The following is a 22,741-nucleotide window of genomic DNA, read 5'->3' as shown; positions in this document are numbered from 1 at the left end:
TCCTAAATGTGGGGGACTCTGCGAGCCTCTGGCACGTTTGGAGAACTCTGCCACCCTTAGGGAGGCACGGGGGTGCAGTTTGGGGCAGTCGACCCCTCCTTTTCTATTAGAAGTCATTTCTACTAGAAGTTAAGTAAGCAACTATAAGTAAACAAAAATAAATGTTCAGAATACCTTTTTCTAGTTTTTTTTTGTACTTGATTTGTGGTTTTGCAGAAGTAAGAGATATTATGAGGACTCTTCCCTGGTGGCTCAGATGGTAAAGAATTTGCCTGCAATGTGGGAGGCCTGGGTTGGGAAGACCCCCCTGGAGAAGGGAATGGCTACCCACTCCAGTGTTTTTTTCTTTCTCTCTCTCTCTCTCTTTTTTTTTTTTTCTCCAGTGTTCTTGCCTGGAGAATCCCATGGACAGAGGAGGCTGGTGGGCTGAAGTCCCTAGGGTTGCAGAGTTGGTCACGACTCAGTGACTGACACTTTTGTGTATATGTCAGTCCCAATCTCTGAATTTATTCCTCCTCCCTTCCTGTCTGGTAACCATAAGTTTATTTTTTACAACTGTGATTCCGTTTCTGTTTTGTAGATAAATTCATTTGTACCATTTTTTTAAGATTCCATATGTAAGTGATATTCTGTGATATTTGTCTTTCTCTGTCTGAATTACTTCACTCAGGATGACAATCTCCAGCTTCATGCTGAAAGCCCTTTGGCCAAAACACAATTTTTAAAAAACTTATGCTTACAAAGCAGTGGTTGTTAAATAGTTGAAGGCTTGGAGACATGATCAGTATACTGTGCGTAAAAGTAAAGGACTTTGAATACTTCATGCACGAAATAATCTTTTTTTTCTTTTTTTGACTTTTTTTTTTCCTGCCGTGTGGCCTGTGAGATCTTAGTTCCTAACCAGAGATCCAACCCCTGGTCTCGGCAGTGAAAGTGTAGAGTCCTAACCCACTGGATTGCCAGGGAATCCCCCAAAATCACTTCTTAAGAGATGTACAGGTAACAGATCATTCATTCGTTGTTGTTATTCAATCGCTAAGTTGTGTCTGACTTTTTGAGACTCCATGGACGGTAGCCCACCAGGCTCCTCTGTCCATGGATTTTCCAGGCAAGAATACTGGAGTGGGTTGCCATTTCCTTCTCCAGGGGATCTTCCCGACATGGGGATTGAACCTGTGTCTCCTGCATTGGCAGGCATATTTTTCACCAGTGAGCCACCAAGGAAGCCCTCAGAATATTTTTTAAAGCCACTTATAGGTCACGAGTCCTATACAAACAGGAGATGGGAACCATAGGATGACAAGGATCAGGCTCAGCGTAAAATTATTCTAAAATGTTGTTTTAGGGTAGATAAGCAGGGACTTCCTTGGTGGTCCAGTGGCTAAGACTCCGAGCTCCCAATGTCGGGGACTCAAGTTCGATCCCTGCTCGGGGATCCCACATGCCACAACTAAGACCCCGGATAGCTAAATCAGTTCAGTTCAGTTAACTCGGTCCTGTCCGACTCTTTGCGACCCCCATGGACTGCAGCACACCAGGCTTCCCTGTCCATCACCAACTCCCAGAGCTTGCTAAATAAATAAATAAAAATTTTTGAAAAGTATCTGATGCATTTAACTCTTTTTCGGGTACCTAAAAAAAGAAAAAAAAGATGAATAAGCAGACGCCGGTGGGAAGAAGCAGTCTGTGTGTCAGCCCCTGGTGTCGTGGGCACGGAGTGGACGCTTGCAGCCTCCGGGTGGCTGGAGGGTGTGTGTGGGCAGTTGGCTTTGCCCTTGGAATCTGGGAGAACAGCGAGTGACCAGAGTCCCATTGGTCCTGGAAGGAGCTCGTCCACCCCAACCCCCAAGCCCGCTGTCCACAAGTCAGGGCCCTCTCTGAAGATGTTCCTGCTGATTCTACTTTTCCTGGGACTGGCAGATGCCTGCATCCCCCGGGAAGGTAAGCCCAGCTCCTCCTGCCGTCTCCCGCTCCTCCGTTTCTTCTTACCACGGGCAGGGGCCCGGTGGCTGGCCTCAGTGAGCCTCCTCGGGTCCAAGTCCAGGTTCCTTCCCGCTCCCTGTTTAGAAATTCCCATTTCCCCTTTCCCTTGGTGGAGATGGAGGGGTGGGCGAGTCCTGGGAATCATGGCTCCTGCCCTTGGAGACACATAGACTTGTATCTGAACGCTGGTTAAATCACCAACTCCTTAGGTGGCAAGGTAGTAAAAAGAATCCACCCAAGACTGGAGACGCCAGAAACCCGGGTTCAAACCCTGGGTCGAGAAGACTCCCCTGGAGGAGGAAACAGCAACCCACTCCAGTATTCTTGCCTGGGAAATCACATGGACAGAGGAGCCTGGTGGGCTACAGTCCATGGCGTCACAATGAGCGGGACACGACTGAGCACTCACAACAATCTGTGACACCGGGGTGGGAGTGATTGCCCCGCAGAAGTGGTGCTAACCTGTCCTCTACACGCTTTATCAGAGATGATGTGTTGGCGAAGTGCCTTATTACCTGTGATGTTAAGTTTGATCACTGACCAGCTGCTATTTTCCCCTTTGTAATTAATAGATAATCTGGCTGAGATCACTGGGAACTTCACAGATATCCTAGTCCTCCTCAAACTTTCCCCCCACGAATTGCAGCATCCATCTGTGGATCTCATCTGCCAAACTGATTGTTGTAGTTTTGCATGATCGTGATTTTCTATTTCTCTTATTCCTGCTACATGTATCAGTTGGAACGCTTCTGTAAGGAAGACTCAATGCTTCTGCTCTATTTATGTATTCAAGTAATTACATCAATATGAATGCATGGATATTTATTTTATCAACAAAAAGTAACAGCTTATCTTTTGATGGGTAGAAGGGTGATGGCCACAAGTTCTCTTTTGGATGCTAAGTGTGAAGGGCCTGTAAGATGTGCAAGACCGCCATGGGTCACAGGTTCCATGAGAGCAGGGTTTGTGATGTCTTTTTTTCTCCTGTACCAGCATCTCTCTCCCCACCAGTGTCACAGATACCTACAGAGCAGGAATTGAGTCTAATTCACCTGTGCCCCCAGCATCGAGCACAGACCAGTGGCCAGTATATGTGGCTGGTGAATGTTGGATGGATGGATGATGCATGGATAATGGATGGATGACAGGTGGATGATGGCGAGATGGATAAATTGATGGATGATGAATGGTTGGATGGGTGGATAAAAGAATAGATGGATAGTGAATGGATGGATGGATGAAAGGAAGGATAGATGGATGGTGAATGGTTGGATGGGTGCATGAAAGGATGGATGGATGGTGAATGGGTGGATGGATGGGTGAAAGGATGGATGGATGGTGAATGGGTGGATGGATGGAAGGATGGATGGTGAATAGGTCGATCGACGGATGGAAGGATGGAGGGATGGTGAATGGGTGGATGGATGGAAAGATGGAGGGATGGTGAATGGGTGAATGGGTGGATGGATGGAAGGATGGATGGTGAATGGGTGGATGGATGGAAGGATGGATGGTGAATGGGTGGATGGATGGAAGGATGGATGGTGAATAGGTCGATGGACAGATGGAAGGATGGAGGGATGGTGAATGGGTGGATGGATGGAAGGATGGATGGTGAATTGGTGGATGGATGGATGGAAGGATGGATGGATGGTGAATGGGTGAATGGGTGGATGGATGGATGGATGGATGGTGAGTGGGTGAATGGATGGATGGATGGAAGGATGGATGGTGAATTGGTGGATGGATGGAAGGATGGATGGTGAATTGGTGGATGGAAGGATGGATGGATGGTGAATGGGTGAATGCATGAATGGGTGGGTGGATGGATGGATGGTGAATGGGTGGATGGATGGATGGTGAATGGGTGGATGGATGGAAGGAAAGATGGATGGCGAATGGGTGAATGGATGGAAGGATGGATGGTGAATAGGTCGATGGATGGATAGAAGGATGGAGGGATGGTGAATGGGTGAATGGGTGGGTGGATGGAAGGATGGATGGATGGTGAATGGGTAGATGGAAGGATGGATGGATGGATGGTGAATGGGTGAATGCATGAGTGGGTGGATGGATGGATGGTGAATGGGTGGATGGATGGAAGGAAGGATGGATGGATGATGAATGAATGGCAGTATGGATGGACGATGAACGGATGATGGTTAGATGGATAAATCAATGGATGGTGAACAAGTAAATGGACAGATAGATGGATAATGGATGGCTAGAAGGATGAGTCAACTTAAGTAGCTTTACCGATAGACTGGATGGGTTAGTGTGTCTCCAGTGACACTTTCAGCTCTGGGCTCCTTGGGCACTGCATTGATCTGAGTCTAATGCTGAATTCTCTCCCTGCGCCCTGCTCCCTCCTTCCTGTTCCTGCTGGGATCCGGATGGCCTAACACTTTCACCTCCAGTTGCAACTGAAGAAAAAAGTAAGAACTGTGAACATCCCAAGTCTGTACTCCCATAGCCAGTTCCTTTCAGATTCATGTAGATTTTAAGACCCCTCTGGGGATTCTAGGGCAAAGTGGGCTTCGTCTTGGGGGCCAGGGCATCACTAGTAAAAGCAAGCCATCGACATCTCTGTCTTCTAGTGACGCCTGCTGCCCAAAGGGCTGTTCATCCATCCTTTTGTCTGGGGAAGACAGGCTCAGTGCACGAATGGAGAGCTCTCATCAGAAAGAAAGAATGGTTGGAATATTTTCACTAGAGTTATATTCTGACACACACACACATATATAAATAAAATCTATCTGTAGGATTCATTTATAAAACTGTAATGCTAGAGATGGGTCCTCGGAACTTATGGTTGCTGGGGGAAGAATAAGGGGAGGGACAGTTAGGGAGTTTGGATGAACATGGACACACGGCTATATTTAAAATGCATGACCAACAAGGACCTATTGCGGAGCACGGGGAAGTCTGCTCAGTGTCATGTGCAGCCTGGACGGGAGCAGGGCTTGGGAGAGAGTGGACGCACATGTATGCATGCCTGAGCCCCTTCACTGTTACCTGAAACTATCACTACATGGTTAACTGGCTATACCCCAATACAAAAGTAAAAGTTTAAAAAAAAGAAGTAGAGCTCTCAACATCCTTACCAAGAGTGTAACCAGGCCGTTTGATCTTTGTCTAATGATACATGACAAACTACGCACAAACAGCCTCTCGTGAAACCCCTCACCCTGTGAGAACAGGCCAGGGTAAACGAAGGAAGGCTGAGCACACACAGAGTGGCTCTTAGAACAAGACACAGCTTCTCATTCTGGGGCCCCATCCTATCTTGGGCTTCCCTGGTGCCTAAGCTGGTAAAGAATCCGCCTGCAATGCAGGAGACCTGGGTTCGATCCCTGGGTTGGCAAGATCCCCTGGAGAAGGGAAAGGCTACCTACTCCAGTATTCTGGCCTGGAGAATCCCATGAGCTGTATAGTCCAGGGGGTTGCAAAGAGTCGGACATGACTGAGCGACTTTCACTTTCAACTGAAGGAAGAAAGGCGTGCATGCGGAAATCATCTGAGGTGGATAAATTACTGTTAATTCAAACTTCTCTCTTGCTTTTATCTTCCATGTTGATCCCCTGACTCCTGGTCCTGTTGTCCTTTTCCAGTCAAATGTAAGTCTGATCTCCTTCTGACTATGTAACTAGGGAGCCCTTCAACCGGAGGAGGAAGGGTACAGGGGACAGGGAGATGGCTGTCTGTCATCTTCACCCTGGGCCGCTCACAGGATGCTCTCAATCTCAGCATGGCTCCAAACTCAGAGCCTGCAGATCTCTGGGGCCAACCAGATGGACTTCGGGGAGGTAAACCAGCCTCTGTAATCTTGTGCAAAACTGGGTGTGAGAATCTCGGTGGTTTCCTGGGAATATGGACTTTATAGCTGCGATCAGATTTTCAGTAGGACCTTGGGCACTAACACGTACAACCGGACTGGACTGCGTTGTGCGGATTCATTGGTGGGCTGTAGATGAGAGAAAGTGGGTGCAGACTGGCCACGGCTCCCTCCTTGCCAAGTATTAACCATCCTGGTCTCTGACTACTGGTTGTTATGGAGACCCTCATCTGCCACCCTCCGGAGACTCAGGTGTAAGGGGGTGGGTGGTTGGATGCCCCAGACCATGGTGTCTCAGGGTTTCTTGACCTCTAGGATAAATGTGTCTCGAGAAGGCAATGGCACCCGACTCCACTACTCTTGCCTGGAAAAGCCCATGGACGGAGGAGCCTGGTAGGCTGCAGTCCTTGGGGTCGCTAAGAGTCGGACACGACTGAGCGACTTCACTTTCACTTTTCACTTTCACGCATTGGAGAAGGAAATGGCAACCCACTCCAGTGTTCTTGCCTGGAGAATCCCAGGGATGGCGGAGTCTAGTGGGCTGCCGTCTATGGGGTCGCACAGAGTTGGACACGACTGAAGTGACTTAGCAGCAGCAGCAGCAAAGAGGCCTATGGGCTTCCCTGATGGCTCAGGGGTAAAGAAAGACTTGGGTTCGATCCCTGGGTCGGGAAGATCCCCTGGAGAAGGAAATGGCAACCCACTCCAGTCTTCTTGCCTAGGGAATCTCATGCACAGAGGGGCCTGGCAGGCTACAGTCCATGGGGTCGCAGAGTCGGACATGACTGAATGACTGAGCACACACAAAGAGGTCTATGGTTCTTAGAACAAGGCACAGCTTCTCATTCTGGGGCCCCATCCTGTCCTGAGACCCAGGGGATGCAATGGGGTATAAGGGACGAATTAACACATTTCACCTTCTCTCTGATCCCCACCGGCTGCCTTTGATCCTCTCCTTCCTGCTGTTTGCATGGACAACAGTGCTGAAAGGTAACATTTTTGTTCCCTCTCTCTCCCTTTGGGCTCTGATAGCCCTTGGCCGACGGGGTAATTTTTGCCTGCCTTTCAAGGATCTTTCTTCTTGTGACTGTCCATAGCCCAGCTTCTAATCTAGAGACATTAAAAGTCGAGACTGGATACCTTGATGAAAAGAAAATAGTGCATCTCTCTCTCCTTCCCCTGTAAAAACTAGTTGATCAGAATTGAGTACATTTCTGTGGTCCTCTTGTGACTAAAGGAAAGCCATTTGGTTGTAGAGCTAAATTCAGGTCTATCTGAGATCTGTGGAGGAGGGCACGGCAACCCACTCCAGTATTCTTGTCTGGAGAATCCCATGGACAGAGGAGCATGGTGGGCTACAGTCCATGGGGTCACCAAGAGTTGGACACAACTGAAGTGACTTAGCACACATAATTCTTCCTTCTTCTGTCTCCATGCCCCTCGCCATGAACATACATGCAATCATCTCTGTGTAAGCTTGTTATTATTATTATTATCAGTATATAGACAACTTAACCCCAACCCTGCAATGGATATTAATATACTCACCTTGTGGGTGAGGAAATAGAACTTTATAGAGGAGGTTGGAGAGACTTGAGTTTGAATTTTTGTGCTTTCATTCATCCATTGTGTGGGGCTTCAAAAATTAATACAATATCTCAGAGCTTCAGCTATTCTCATTGACAACATGAAGACAGTTCTCTAACCTTAGAGGGTTGGTGTGAAATCAGTAGAAGGAAAGAGCATTTGGTTTTTTTCCAGAGTCAGTGAAGAATAGTTTATTTCTCTCTTTCCTACCTGGCTGAAGAATGGCCCATGAATGTTTCCCCCCTACCCCCGCTCACTTAAATCTCCCTGAAATCAAACACAAAGCCATTCTCAATAATCTCACCTAGCTGCTCCCTGCGCCCACGGTGGACTCTGTTTCCAAGCCTGTCCCAGCTCCCAGCATCTGATCTCACTTTTGGTTTTCTCCTCATGGCTTCCTCTCCGTGATCCCTGGTCCCACCGCTCTGTACCACGTCTGTATCCTCCACCACCATGCCGACTCTGGATCGACTGCTCTCAGGAATCGTAGGTAAATACCTCACCACATTCAAGATGCCCTCAGACTGTGAACTTTGAGGGGAAACTCTGAGCAAGATTTTCTGGGCATTTGACGTATGTCTGGAGCCATGCTTGGGTGACGGAAACCCAAAGATGAGTCATGTATGCTCACTCTTAAGGAACTCAGAGACTGATGGAAAACACACACACACACAAAACCCAGAAATTAGATTAGAGACACTGATGTCTGCTAGTGGTGATGGGGCTGAAAAAAGGGATGATGGGAGTAATGGGGAAGCCCTGAGTCACACCCAAGCTCTCATAGCCATACTTTCCAAAGAAGAGAGCTTATTAAATCCGTTGAACTGGGGAAATCCACTAATTAGGTATATTTCCTCCTGTTGCATTTGCACATCTTTCGTTGTGTCTTCTCCAGGTATGATGAGCAGGCTGTCGGCAGATGGTAAGTGTGAGAATTCTGTCTTTTCTTGTCTTTCTCTTCTCCTGTCTATAAGGTAATGCAGATTTATGGAGTTTTGTGTTTTTAGTTATTTATTTAAATACAGTGTTTTGTTTATTTATGTTTTCTTTGTTTATTTCGGAAGAACCGTTCAGACAGTATCTGATCACATTTTGTCTCTTAGAGTTTTAAGGTAATGGAAATTTTTATTAGTGTGGAATGAGAGCACTAGAATTTTGCATGAGAAATATCATGTGGTAGATTTTTTTTTTAAGTTATAAAAGATATATGCACATGAGAAAAGTTGTAGGAACATAAAATGAGAGTCAAAATCTTCCCCTCTATCCTATTCCCAGTTCTACTGTCTTGGAACAGCCACTGCGACTAGTCTCCTGTGTATTCTTACAAGAAATACGCTTAGACACGTAGATCTTCAACTTTTTGAGGTCAAGACCCAAATGACTGGGTCAAAGAGCAGAGGCCTTTTAAATTTGGACGGAAGTTTAACAAACTTACAGTTCCATAAACCACCTACAGAATGCTAATTTTCCCACCCCTTCAGCAACATGGGGAAGCATCTAGCTTTCTGGTTTTTCAAAATGGGATGGCTGAAAAAACTTGTCCCCACGTTCACAGGTAGAGAGGCTGAACCCCAACAGAAGTTCCTGCTATATCTACTACTATCCAGTCCAATGCTATCGTTTATATTTTCCTGTAAAGGACTCCACTTTAAAAGGACTTCCTGTATTTAAAAGCTTAAATAGATAAACTTGCAAAGAAAGCCTTACCTTCCTTTAGTCAGTGAAAAGTCAGTAACATTTGTTCTAAGAAGATGCAATGCAGAGAAATAGAGAAAAACAACAGAATGGGAAAGACTAGAGGAGAAGGAAATGGCAAACCACTCCAGTATTCTTGCCTAGAAAATTCCATGTTCCATGTTCCATGGACAGAGGAACCTGGTGGGCTACAGTCCATGGGGTTGCAAGAGTCGGACACGACTTAGCGACTAAGCCACAGAGATCTCTTCAAGAAAATTGAAGATACCAAGGGAGCATTTCTTGCAAGGATGGGCACAATAAAGGACAGAAATGTCAAGGACCTAACAGAAAGCAGATGAGATTAAGAAGAGGTGGCAAGAAAACACAGAACTGTACAAAAAAAAATGTCTTAATGACCCGGATAACCACGACGGTGTGATCACTCACCTAGAGCCAGACATCCTGGAGTGTGAAGTCAAGTGGGTCTTAGGAAGCATTACTATGAAAAAAGCTAGTGGAGATGTTGGAATTCCAGCCGAGCTATTTAAAGTAATAAAAGATGATGCTGTTAAAGTGCTGCACTCAATGTGCCAGAAAATTTGAAAAATTCAGCAGTGGCCATAGGACTGGAAAAGGTCAGTTTTCATTCCAATCCCAAAGAAGGGCAATGCCAAAGTAAGTTCTAAGACGATAACTTCAAAAATAGACATAATGAAACAATGGAAATAAGCATTAATTATAACGATATTGATGACTGCTGAGGGTCTTAGTCTGAAGACAGTTCTCTCTTCAGCGGAAAGGAAGACCAGAGAGCATTAGAGAGAGGTTCTGGACAAGTTAGCTTCGTTTTGAGACTTTTTAGAAGAAAGAGAATTGTAAAGTGAACTCGATATTAGCTTACATATTCCCACCATGTGACTCCAAAGGAGTGACAGTGAATCTGTGTTCACCTGAGACCTTTCCAGCCATCCCTGGGGGTTCCTGTCCCAGTGCAGAGGACACGCCTGGATCTGGATCTCCAGGCAGACGGAAACGTGAACTGGACTTCCAGGGTGGATACGCCTGGCCTTTCAAGCCAGCTCTGTTCTTTACCAGCATATGGGACCCTGGGGCAAGGCTGTGCTCTTCTCCCATAGAGTAGGGCTAGTAATCCACGCTATAAGGGGTGCTTCTTAATGTTATAATAAAATATAACATCCTATATGTTATAAAAAATATATGATGTTATAATAAAATCTATGAAAAACTCAGGTACTAGGGAGCTGGTTAAAGTGGGCCCAGGTCCCTGCACCCCATTTGTCAAGGGGTTCTGGAGTCCATAGCCCTCATCACTGCTTCTGCTCCTTCAAAGACAAGTTTCTCACTTCTGTCCCCTTGGGTTCCTGAAGAGCTCTGTGCTTTCTCTATGTCCCCATCAACCTAGAAGCAGAACCCTCCTTCCCTGGTTTCTGTGAGAAATCGGCTGAGACCTACAAGTAACGAGAGCGTGCAGAGCAGCCAGAGCCCTGAACGGATGGCCTTCTCCCATCTCTGCTCCCTCTCTCTCTTCTCATCTCCTGTTTCCCTTCTTCCCACCCTGCCTGTGGAGTTCCGAGACCTTCTCCTTCTCACAAGCTGAATAATACAGGACTCCCTAACACCTACCCTCGAAGAATCCTCTCCATCCAGAAATATCAGAGCTTTATGGGCCACGACCTCCCTCCTTGGAAAACAGCCAGACTTCATAAACAGTGAAATGCGCTTCTTAGTCAACACACAACACAGCTATAAGGCAAAGATCAACGTCGGATAGACATTACGAGGCAAAATAACCTCAGATCCAGAGTTGAGTGTGGATAAAGCCACATAGTCAGGGCTTCCCTGGTGGCTCAGTGGTAAAGAATCCGCCTGCCAATGCAGGAGACCCAGCTTCGATCTCTGGGTCAGGAAGACCCCCTGGAGGAGGGCACGGCAACCCGCTCCAGAATTCCTGCCTGGAGAATCCCACGGACAGAGGAGCCTGGCGGGCCGCAGTCCATGGGGTCGCAAAAGACTCGGACACGACTTAGCAACTAAACAGCGGCTACAGAGGCCATAGTCGCGGCTCACAGGCCGGAAACCGTCTGTACAGACACGAAAACTGAGAGCCAGAAAGAGGAAGAGCATCAGAGGCAAAGTGGTAACTAACAAAAATTTCATGTGGGACTTCCCTGGTGGTCCAGTAGCAAGATGTTGCCTTCCAATGCAGGGGGCGTGGGTTCCATCCCTGGTCAAGGACCTAAGGTCTCAAAGGCCTCCAGGCCAAAAAGCCAAAACATAAAAGACAATATTGTAACAAATTCCACAGATTTTAAAAATGATCCACATCCAAAAAAAAAAAAAAAAAATTCTTTAAGAAAATTTCATGGAGCATCTTGGAAAAAGCCAGTATGTTTCAGGGCTCTGCTTCAATTTCTTTTAAGCCTCATAACCCCTCTGAGACGGGTGGATCCCATTATAATCCAGAGTGACTCTGTGCGCCCAGGACATGCCTAGTTTTAGCTTTAAAACTCACTCACCCAGTGAACCCCTTCAAGTCCTGGGCCAACCAGGACGATCGGCCATCCCATTATAATTGCACTTTTATGAGAAAACCAAGCCCTAGAGAGATGGGTAAGTTGCCCAAGAGCTGGGTCCAAGTCTTTCCCTGATTGCCCATCGCTCTTAGTGTAAGAACACCGCGGCAAGACAAAGAGAGTGCCGGAGTATTAAGAGGCTTTACTGGGCAATCGCTCCCAGGCGCGAGCAGGTGAAAAGCGGGAGTCTGCAACCTGTGGGAAGGGGGCGACACTTATATACCCTGGCGGATGCGGAAGTGGCGGGACCTTTCCATATATGGTTAGAATCGGGCTCTAGGGTGCTGATTGGACTTTTCGGTCTCATGTCAGTTTTTGATTGGCCGGAGTCTTGGCGCCTTCGCGTCCATCAGTCTGCCTGGCAACGGGCTGTTGATTGGTGGATGTCTGTCCCTGGGACTTATGGGGGACTTCCTGGCGGGGGCTTCTCTGTCAGCATTTTCCAGCTGGTGCTTTCCCGCCTCTGGTCAGCGTGACCTTTCACTTAGGATGAAGCCCGAGGTCTTTAAAATGACCCACAGGGCCGGGCATCATCTAACTCTGGACGTTCTTGTCCCCCCGGTCATCTTCTCCTGCCGTGTCCCCTCGGCGGGTCTCTCTCCATTCTTCCAAAGCTCCAGACTCCTTCCCACCCAGGACTGTCCCACCGCCGGGAGCGCGTCTCTCTCTCTCTCTCCCCTCCAAAGGTCTTCACCGGCTAATCCCTCCTCATCTTTCAGGTGTCAGACTCAGTGACAGTTCCTCCAAGACGCCTTCTCTGGCATCCCCACCAGGTCAGCAAACGCCGCCCCCCCGAGCAGGTTCCGGCCGCACCCAGAAGCCCTCGCCCTGCCCCGGATGGGTTTCTGATTCGCGCGGCCGCCTCTCTGGCCTCCGCGTGCTCGCGTTCCCCGAGAGTGAGACGCTTGTCCGGCTCGCTTTCTGTGTAGCCTGCACGCCTTGCACACACCAGAGGCCCCACCAGTACTAGTTAGAGAGAGAGAGGGAAGGACCGCGCCTCCACCCGCCTCGTGTCCAATGGCGCGTTGCCTCTGTCTCCTCTGACTGGTCAGGGAGTCTCGTTTTGCCTGTCCTTATTTCCCGGTGTCTTGACGCTTATCTCTGTCTTCCCTCTGCACCTCCGTGGGAACCTGGCTGCTTGCACCCTCGCCTCCAGACAGGACAGAGGAAGAAAGTAAGTGCTTTTTCAATCCCGAGTCTGTGTCCTTGAGATGACATTCCCGTAACCCTCTCCGGGATCATAGCTTGTTCAGCTGCTCCATCATGTCAAGACTCTTTTGTGACCCCTGTGGACTGCAGCCCGCCAGGCTCCTCTGTCCCCGGGATTTCCTCATTAAAAATTCAGGGGAGGGGAATTCCCTGGTGCTCCAGGGGTTAGGACTCTGCATTGGGTTTCAGCCCTGCTTGGGGAACTAAGATCCTGCATGTCCCCCAGTGCAGCCAAAAACCAAACAAAACAAGCTGCAGTGGAAAAAAACAACGGGGGGAAGTGTTGGTGCAGGCCCTGGCATTTAGATATTGTCTTGAGGTCAAAAGCAAAACTGTTAGAAATAGGCTGCAGCCGGGCTGTGCTTGTAACATTTCACAACCATTTCTGTGGGGAGAGGGTCTGCAGGGGAGCCCTGGTTTGCACGGACTGCCAATTTCTGTGGTGTAAATGCTTTATCTCTGGGCTGATCTGAAGCCACTAATTAGGCTTGGCAGTGGCTTGCGAAAGTTTTGCAGATTTAACAACCATCTCTTGCAAGCCAGCTCCGGCACAGCCCCGGGTCTCAGGGATATTACTTTCGTTTGGTGTATAAATTGCTCCCACAAAAAAGGGCCTACCTTCCAGAAGAAACAGTTTGCTGGTTCTTGGGAGAGAAAGTGGGCCATTCTCTGGCTAGAGAGCGGGGGACACATTCTAAGGAAGACGGACGTATGCCCCCAGGTCAGGCGAGCTGGCAAAGCACCTCTGTCTCCCATCTCTATTGCGCCTCCAAGGCAGACTCTTGTCCACCTGTCACACCCATGACCTTGAAGCATGTCTAACACACACGGGCCGCACCACTACTCCTGAAGCAAAAGAGAGCTCCCTTCTATGGCTGATGGATGCAATTTTTGCTAATGGGAAGGGGTGGAAGAGAACCAACATTGGAGCATCCACCTCTATGATACTGCTGAATCCTCACGTGGCACTCTGTGCCAGATGGAACCCGAGTTTTAAGGCATGGCTCCCCAAACTGAGGCTTCCCAGGTGGCTCAGTGGCAAAGAAACCGCCTGCCAATGCAGGAGATGCGGGTTCAGTGCCTGGGTTGGGAAGATCCCCTGGAGGAGGAAAGGGCAACCCCCTCTGGTGCTAGTTTTGCAGTGTTTTTGTGAGTCTATAATTAGCTCACAATAAAAGCTTACAAATAACTTTAAGAATGTTTAATGGGTGAACAAAGGATGTGCTGGTGGGGGGTGGTGTGTATTTGATCCTACTCTCTTGCTCACTTTTTTCCATGTTGACCCCCTCATTTCTGGTCCTGCTGCACCTTCCAGTAAAAAGTGAGTTATTCTTCCTTTTCTCTGGTAATTCGGGTGTTCTCAGACGCTGAGACCAAAAAAGTAAACAGGAAAGAGAAGGGAATCTTTGGATTGTTCTCACCTGGGGACCCGGGTTGAGAGAGACCTTCTGCTAACAGGGTCTCCATCTGTCACTCTGGACTCTGAAGGGGGCTCAGACTGACCCGCCGGGGTCCACAAGCTCCCTGAGACTGCACGCATAAGCCCCAGAGTTTGTGGTTTGCTGGGGTGGGTCTGAGGCTGTATGTATGACTGGGTGTGTGAGCGCACGGCCATCAAGGCCTCCAGATTTCATCAGAAGCCGAGGACCACAGCCCCAGCACGCAGGGATGTACTGAGTTGCGTGTATTTGCTGAGAGGACAGTTCAATGAGGAGGAGCTCGGAGCCACGGCTCCCTCTTTGCTCCTCCCTCCTGAGATAGAAAGGGAGAGAAAGGAGATAAAAGTGGGTCGGGGCATCTTCTTCTGAGGAGCTTCCTCATCTCTGGGGGACCAACGCTCGAGGGAAACGGGTGTCTGGGGAGTCTGTCCACCGGGATAAACAGGGCTCCAAAGGAGACAAGTGTAGTGGAAGCAGGCAGAGTCCCCACCCTGGCCCCTGGCCACCCCGTGAGATCTGGGGGCACCTGCATCCCACTGCAATGGGAGGGTCTCTCTGGAGGACCAGCAGGGTGGGATGAACCGGGAAGAAGCCAGTCACACTTCTCATCCTCTCCCTTTTCTGTTGATGCCCAATGGCTCCCGCTGGAATTTCTCCTCCCCACCGCCTGCACCTCGGCAGTCCTGAAACGTGAGTTTCTTTTTTCACATTGTCCCCGCGTCTGTCTTGTTCCCTTTCTTATCTCTGTGATGAGGTCCCTTCCCAGACACAGCCTCACCGATCACAGAATCTTTCTTTTTTTTTTTTTATTAATCCGGGGACTGGAAAAAATGGCTGCATGATTTTCACTTTCTGAAGGGGGGATGTCTTATGGGAACCAAGGCCCTGGTCAAATCAGGGATATGGGCAACGTTCTTACGACAATGGTGATGACTATAAGGAAAATTATTTCAGGGTTTCCTGGGCACCGGGCACGTTTAATATATTTTGTTGCGTTTCCCGGTCCAGGTAGGCATTATTCATCTGAAGTGTCTAAGGTGCCTACGACATGGGGACGGCAAATATGTGGGGCAGGCGTGGGGGCTGCCTTTCCAGCCTGACTCTGATCCAGCGCCAGTTCCTTAAGCCACTGGCTGTTGTTTAGTCGTTCAGTCGCGTCTGACTCTTTGAGACCCCATGGACTGTAGCCCGCCAGGTCCCTCTGTTCATGGCATCCTCCAGGCAAGAGCACTGGAGGGGGTTGCCATTCCCTTCCCCAGGGGATCTTCCTGACTCAGGGATAGAACCCGCGTCTCCTGCACTGGCAGGCGGATTCTTTACGGCTGAGCCACCAGGAATGGCTTCAGCCACTACATTTCTGCTCTAACCCACATGGCGGGGCTTCCAACCATCTCCCCTTCGCGGCTCCGCACCGTCTGCCTGGGCTCTGTTCTCATTTGCTCCCAGTGTCCGCATCTTCTGATCTTATGACTTATTTTTTTTTTTTTCCTTCTATGGTCTCATCTCTCATGGCCCCTTGGACTCAACGCTCTGGACTTTGTCTGCAACCCTGAACACCGTCCTACCTCCCGGACCACATCTTCTTCTGGATGGATGACATCAGAGATCCTCGGTAAATAATCTCACTCCATGCGTGCCCCGAGATTTTGGCATGGGAAGTTTGTTTGGGAAAAGAAAATTCTTTTTTAAAAAAAGATTTATTTGTAGCCGTGCTGGGTCTTCGCGGCTGTGAATGGCTTCCTCTAGTTGAGGGGAGTGGAGGCGACTCTCTAGAGGTGGTCTTGGGCTTCTGCTTGCGGTGGTCTTCTCGTGTTGTGGAGCAGGAACTCCAGGGTGAGGCTCAGTAGCTGTGGTTCCCAGGCTTCCGAACACACAGGCTCCACAGTGGTGGTGCTTAGGTGCTCCGAGGCATGTGGGGTCTTCCTGGACCGGGGATCTCGGGTCTCTCCCACATTGGCAGGCGGATTCTTTACCACTGAGCCACCAAGGAAGCCCGGGAAGAATATTCTTTTTAACTCTCCGTACGGGATAGGACTGTGCAGGGCAGTGGAAACTCAAAGATGAACCTCACACGCTTGTACCTCTAGATAAACCCCACACAGACTGATGAGGGGACAGGCAGATAGTCTTAAGGCAATATGAACGTCCTGAGGAAGCGATGAGAAGATAGGAGAGGCAGCTCGGCGTGAGTCAGTTGCATGTTGTTGGTCTAAGGGCACTTAGCAGGCTGCCTTTGGCAATTCTATCTCTATATTGTCTCCACAGGTTTGCTGAGCCTCCAGGTACTGAATGGTAAGTAATGACCATGCTAATTGGCTCCACCATTTGCTTTTGCTCCTGGACACAAAAATATAGACTTATCTGCTTTTCTTTTTTAATGTTGGAAGAGTCTTTAAATGGCATCAAACCTTACACTCTTGGGTTTTGCTTTAAATTTCTTTTTCAATTTTTAATTGAAATCTTACACTCCTTATCATCATCATTTGAACATGATAAGTGTCTTTTTTTTCGTTCATCCAACGACAGATACTAATTAATATTAGCCGCTCTATGATCAGTCCTGTTCTAGACGTTAGGGATACAGTAGGGAACAGTTCAGAAATCTGCGTCCAAATAGAGCTGATGAGAAGAGGAAGAACCCAAATCATAGAGAAATAGTGGGTTAGAAGTCTGTTGGATGCTAAGCCCTGTGCAGATCACAGAGGAAGGGAGATGGGAAGGCAGGGTAGGAAAGAGGGATGCGTTTTTAAAAGGTGATCAGGGAAAGTGACTTTGACAAAGACTTGGAGGAGGTGAGGGAGCCAGTCACGAGCACTTGTGGGTGGAGGGTGTTCGTGGCAGAGGGGACAGCGGGTGGACGGGCCACGAGGCCGCGCAGTGCCTGAGGCCAGGGACTGCGGGGGGCTGGGTGCGTTCTCGGCGCTCCTTATCTGGGGCGCGCAGACCACTCTTGACGGTTTGTATTCATTTCAGAATTAGTTGATGATTTCTTTTCTTCCTTCCCCCCCCCTTCCTTCCTTCCTTCCCTTCCTTCTTTGCCTCTTTCCCTTCCTCTTTTTAGAAGAATCAAGCGACTGCAAGGAAGAAGGTAGGTGCATGGCATCACGCCTGTTCCCATCGACAGGCCTGCGAGTTCCCTTGGTCTGTGTTAAGACAAAGCCTTAAGGAGACACAATTTCAGGTGGCCAAGGTCAGGGCTTCAGAACCTGAGAGGATGTCCTCCTGAGGGGCAGCCAAAGCCTACAGACCACCCCACCCCCTGTACTGCCCATGGGTACCAAGGAGGCCGAGCACAATGAGGTGTGATTGGGAAACGTCTTGGTTTTTCTTCGGTCACTTCTTTTGTTGATCGCTGAGGTCCAAAAGGGTTACTCGAGGTGAAGAAGGACATTGAAACTGATCCCAGCACTGCCAAATAAATAAGTAATTCTTTAAAAAAAGATTTGCATACATTTCAAAGGGACAGCTAAAGACGCCAAATGATTGATCCTTTCAAATTGTGCTGGAGAAGATTCTTGAGTCCCTTGGGTTGCAAGGAGATCAAACAAGTCAATCCTAAAGGAGATCAATCCTGAATGTTCATCGGAAGGACTGATGCTGAAGCTGAAGCTCCAATACTCTGGCCACCTGATGCGAAGACTCATTGGAAAAGACCTTGATGCTGGGAAAGATTGAGGGCAGGAGGAGAAGTGGGAGGCACAGGATGAGATGGTTGGATGGCATCACTGACTCAATGGACAAGAGTTTGAGCAAATTCTGGGAGATAGTGTAGGACAAGGAAGCCTGGTGTGCTGCAGACCATGGGGTCACAAAGAGTTGGACACAACTTAGCAACTGAACAACAACAATGAAGGGACAGAGAAAGGCATTACAACCACAAAGTAAATTCTCTAAGAAAAGGGGAGGGGGTCTGCCTTCCTGAAATTTCAACAAGGAGCTTTTTTTTTTTTTCTCATTTTCCCCTTTACACTGGTAATGTTCTGGTTTTTGACTGGAGGTCCTGTTTAGTGAGGTGAGTTATATGTGTCAAAAATGCAGAAATAGCAAAGCTAAAACCACAAGATCAGTAAAATAGTACTAAGGGAGAGTTTATCGTGCAAAGAATAGTTCTTAACCTGGGAGCTTTCAAATTCAAAACTGATATGAGATGCAGGAGCAGGGTGTTCCTCACAGGGTAGCTTATAACGTGAAATTGAGGAAATTGTTTATATTTTAAAATGATGGTTATTACAGTGGGGTTTCCTGAGGGCACAATGGTTGGTTCAAAGGGGACTATCTTCAGCCATTTTGGGGAAGATGACTTAAGTTCCTCTCATGATTATCAGAGACATTTAAAAGAAATGATTTAAATTTTGCTTATGTTCCTGAAAGAAGCAAGATTTAATTTAACATCCATGACTCACGTGGCTTCCTCCACTCCGGGAATTTTCAAGTGCCATCTCCTTTTTGAAAAATATCTTATTAGTATTAGGGTTTTTTTGTATGTAATATTAAAATGTAACACTTTCTTTAAAATTTAAAATGTGAAAAGAAGAGGGAAAGAATATTGAGCAAGTAAAACTGGGCTTGTGCCCCAGATGGGGTCTGGAATGAGGAGGTGACAGGGTCATATCTGGTGTTAGATCCCTGTGGCCCCCAGTGGGAGCTGGTCTGGGGAAGAGGAGTGTGGAGTAGAAGGCTGGTGCAATGGCAATCAGAAGGAGATGTGAGACTGGTGCCTTGCAGATGGAGAGGGGAGGTGAGGGCACCCAGTAGCAATGGACCACATTTCAATCCCAGAAGCAGGTGGATTGAGGGTGTGGGGTTCAGAGGGATATCTGTGTGGACAGAGTCGCGGGGAAGGCAGGATGTCCACACAGGGGGCAGCACGCCTTCATGTTGGTCGTGTCCACTTGGATCTCCCCAGTAAAGTTCCTCCCAACGGCCACCACCCCCAAGAAGCCGCTGAAGCAGAAAACCAGATGGAATGGGCTGAGATGTGCCTACATGATGGTCACCTTCTTGTTCGTGTCCTACAACAAAGGAGATTGGGTAGGAGGAGCCGGGTTCCTAAAGGTGGAGAGGGAGGAGGAGAGCGTGGGAGCACGGAGGAAGGGAGGGAGGAGCTGGGTACCTCGTGGGGGAGGAGGGGGGTGAACAGATGGAGGGAGGAGGAGAGCGTGGGAGCACGGAGGAAGGGAGGGAGGAGCTGGGTACCTCGTGGGGGAGGAGGGGGTGAACAGATGGAGGGAGGAGGAGAGCGTGGGAGCACGGAGGAAGGGAGGGAGGAGCTGGGTACCTCGTGGGGGAGGAGGGGGGTGAACAGATGGAGGGAGGAGGAGAGCGTGGGAGCACGGAGGAAGGGAGGGAGGAGCTGGGTACCTCGTGGGGGAGGAGGGGGGTGAACAGATGGAGGGAGGAGGAGAGCGTGGGAGCACGGAGGAAGGGAGGGAGGAGCTGGGTACCTCGTGGGGGAGGAGGGGGGTGAACAGATGGAGGGAGGAGGGGGTGGGGGGGAGTGCAGAGGAAGGGGAGGAGGAGCTGGGTATCCAAGGGGTGGGCAGGATGTCGGGGAAGGCAGTGAAGATGGGGAGCGCCTTGCTGCACTTGTAGAAGGAGCAGTGCTAAGGGATTTGGGGTGAGAGACGGGGAATATGGGAGGGCCGAGATGATGAGCCCCAGCCTTGCACCCTTGCTTAGATGAGTGGTTCTTCGATGAGGCTGACTTTGCCACCCAGGGGACACTCAGCAGCGCCTGCAGACATTTCTGGTGGTCACGTCTGGGGGAGGAGATGCCGCTGGCATCTGGTGGGTGGAGGCCGGGCACGTGGCTCCCATAGGATGGTGCCCACAGCTAAGGCTGAGCCGGGTCAAAGTGGCAGGGCTGCTGAGGTTGAGAAACCCCAGGTTAGAGCACCGTGTTGTTTACTGGGATGAATGAACTGGCTGGAGGATGGGGCAGTAAGAGGGGAGGCTGGATAGATCAGCCAGATCACGGATGTCACCGCCCACCACCGCCGGGGCGGGGAAAGGGAGACAGGCAGGAAAGAAGAAAGGAGGCGTGGGGAGGGATGGAGGGGGAGTGGTAGAGTTGCCTCACCAATACCGTTTCTTTCTGCTTCCGGTTCCCCCTCTTCTTCAACCTCCCAAGTGTTACTGCCATTACTGTAACCCGGAGGTGGACAACAGGTATGTCCCACGGGGGAGAGGGTTTGTCCACTGCCAGGTGGGGGTGGGGGCTTGGTTCAAATTCCCCAGGTGAGTTTGGAAATGCCAACTGTAGAATCACAGAGTTGAATGGAAAGTTTCAAGTTCATCTCCCTAATCTCAAGCCACAGCTTACCAATGATAAGGACGTGGAGAGCAGAAAGGATTCATTTGTGAATTCCCTCAAAGGTTATGTGGGATTTTTTTTTTTTAAAGGTGTGGCAGAATATACATAACATAAAATTTACCATGAGTGACGTTTCGTACACTCACCATGTTGTGCAGCCCTCATGGCAATCTAGCTCCAAAAACTTTTCATCATCCCTAAAGGAACCTCTGCAACCATAAGCAGTGTCTCCTCCCAGCCCCTGGCAGCCACTAATCATCTCTCTCTCTCCATCTCTGGATTTACCTATTCTGGACATTTCGTATACACGGACTCATATACTATGTGACCTTTTATGTCTGGCTTCATTCACTCAGCATGTTTTCAAAGGCCATCAGGGCTATAGCATGTATCAGGACTTCATTATTTTTCAGGACTGAATAGTATTCCTTTGCACGGATATGTGCCTGTTTATTCATTCTTCAGTTGAAGGACATTTGAGCTGTCTCCACCTTTTGGCTATTGATACGCTGCTAAGAACACTGACACACAAAATTTTTCCTTGAACACCTGTTTCCAGTTCCTTGGGAGTACACACCTAGGCGTAGAAAGTCTGGGTCATGTGATAATTCTATGATTAACGTATTGAGAAATGCAGTCAGTACATTTTTATCAAGTAACTGCACTATGATGAATTCTGGATTCACTGAAAACGGTTAAATGGTGAATTTTATGTCATGTGAATTTTACCTCGATTTTTAAAAACTATAAAAAGTAAAAACAGGTGTGAGCTGGAGTCACCCCCTGGGGCTGTAGTTTTCAGACCCCCTGCAGCAGACTGTGACCCCCTTCTGGAGCAATGAGATGCTCGACCTATCCCCCAGAGCCCAGAGCAAGCCTTACATATTCACCCCCTGCACCAACCCTAGGTGACCCCAGTGGGCTAGGCTAGGGGTGCAGCAGGGAGGGTCCTTGTGCTCTTGAGGCACGCCCCCTAGTGGGAGGGCAGGGAATAAGTCATCTGAGCTTCCTCGAAGATGCTGTGACAGACAGGAACTGGAGGGGGTAGGTTTTTCCACTGAGTGTTCAGAAGAACCTCTCTCTGAAGAGAAGATATTCGCATGGTGAGATGGCGAGGAGCAGCCGGCTGAGATTTAGGGAAGCGTGTCCGGTGGGTCGGAGGGGCAAGGTGGGCAGAGTCCATAGAGCAGACAGCCGTCCAGGATGTAAACCGATGCTCAAATACATTTCTCTCTTCTTTCTTCCCTTCCTTAGAAACAATCCCTGCTGTGCCTTCTAATTGCCCTTCTCCATCTCAGCTCAACCCTCACGAGTCCTCCATCTCCCAGCTAGTCGGTCTGGCCTCTGGGGAAACCTCCGTGTTCCTAGACTGCCGATTTGGAGGGTAATGCGTCAAGTCCTTTGAGGGATAGTGTCTGTCTGCCCAGAGGCATGGCCAGAAGGTCTCTGTGAGCAGAAGCACTGAGAGAAGCTGAGTGAGCGTCCGCAGTGGTCTCCTCCACAACTCCTCTTTAGCCTTTTTCAACCCTTCCCCAATGTTTCTGTAATAAAAGGTACACGTGCTGAATGACTGAATGCCTGCTTCTTCATCGAGACTTAGCTGTGTGGGGTGGCGGTGGAAGTCGCTCAGTCGTGTCTGACTCTTTGTGACCCCGTGGATTGGAGCCCGCCAGGCTCCTATGTCCATGGGATTTCCAGGCAAGGATACGGGAATGGGTTGCCATTTCCTTTCTCCAGGAGATCTTCCTGACCCAGGGATCGAACCCGGGTTCCTGCATCGCAGGCAGATTCTTTACCGTCTGAGCCACCAGGGAAGCGAAGAACCCTATCTATCGCGTAATTCTAGCGGCAACCCTTGAAGGAGGTTCTACCGTGCTGCCTGCCTTGTAAGTGGAGAATACAGAAGACTCCTTTCCATATCCCAGCTCCGCCCTTCACTGGACGGCAACTCTGCAGAGGTTATTGTTTTTTCACTGCCGCCTTTTACTCTCTATAAAAGTGGGATATTAATAGTGCCTAACCACCTTGATGAGGACCAGTTGTTTCGTTCACCAAGAAGTTGGTTAAAACGGGCAATGAGGGGCATCCCTGGTGGCGCAGTGGA

At 49.0% G+C, this 22,741-nt stretch overlaps 1 protein-coding gene across 1 annotated transcript; it reads left to right on the top strand.

Moving 5' to 3' along the window:
- The first annotated feature begins 991 nt into the window (after positions 1-991).
- EDDM13 (epididymal protein 13) lies at positions 992-22,200 on the top strand. The gene is made up of 13 exons (XM_043437086.1): positions 992-999; positions 1,826-1,941; positions 4,401-4,418; positions 12,291-12,449; positions 12,833-12,850; positions 14,201-14,206; positions 15,006-15,014; positions 15,928-15,936; positions 16,590-16,616; positions 17,386-17,412; positions 19,231-19,355; positions 20,455-20,492; positions 21,892-22,200. The coding sequence occupies exons 1-13, from the start codon at positions 992-994 to the stop codon at positions 21,914-21,916; spliced, it is 585 nt and encodes a 194-aa protein (XP_043293021.1). The 3' UTR covers positions 21,917-22,200.
- Positions 22,201-22,741: the final 541 nt, after the last annotated feature.

The sequence above is a fragment of the Cervus canadensis genome, chromosome 18 (assembly GCF_019320065.1).
Source record: "Cervus canadensis isolate Bull #8, Minnesota chromosome 18, ASM1932006v1, whole genome shotgun sequence".
NCBI classification, from domain to species: domain Eukaryota; kingdom Metazoa; phylum Chordata; class Mammalia; order Artiodactyla; family Cervidae; genus Cervus; species Cervus canadensis.
Note: the sequence above shows the minus strand (reverse complement) of the source record. Positions and strands in the feature narration are given on the sequence as shown.

Excerpts from the sequence above, each read along its gene's own strand:
- EDDM13 (XM_043437086.1), top strand. Across the intron at positions 19,356-20,454 it reads CCTACAACAAAGGAGATTGG|TGTTACTGCCATTACTGTAA; the intron begins GTAGGAGGAGCC and ends CAACCTCCCAAG. Across the intron at positions 20,493-21,891 it reads AACCCGGAGGTGGACAACAG|AAACAATCCCTGCTGTGCCT; the intron begins GTATGTCCCACG and ends TCCCTTCCTTAG.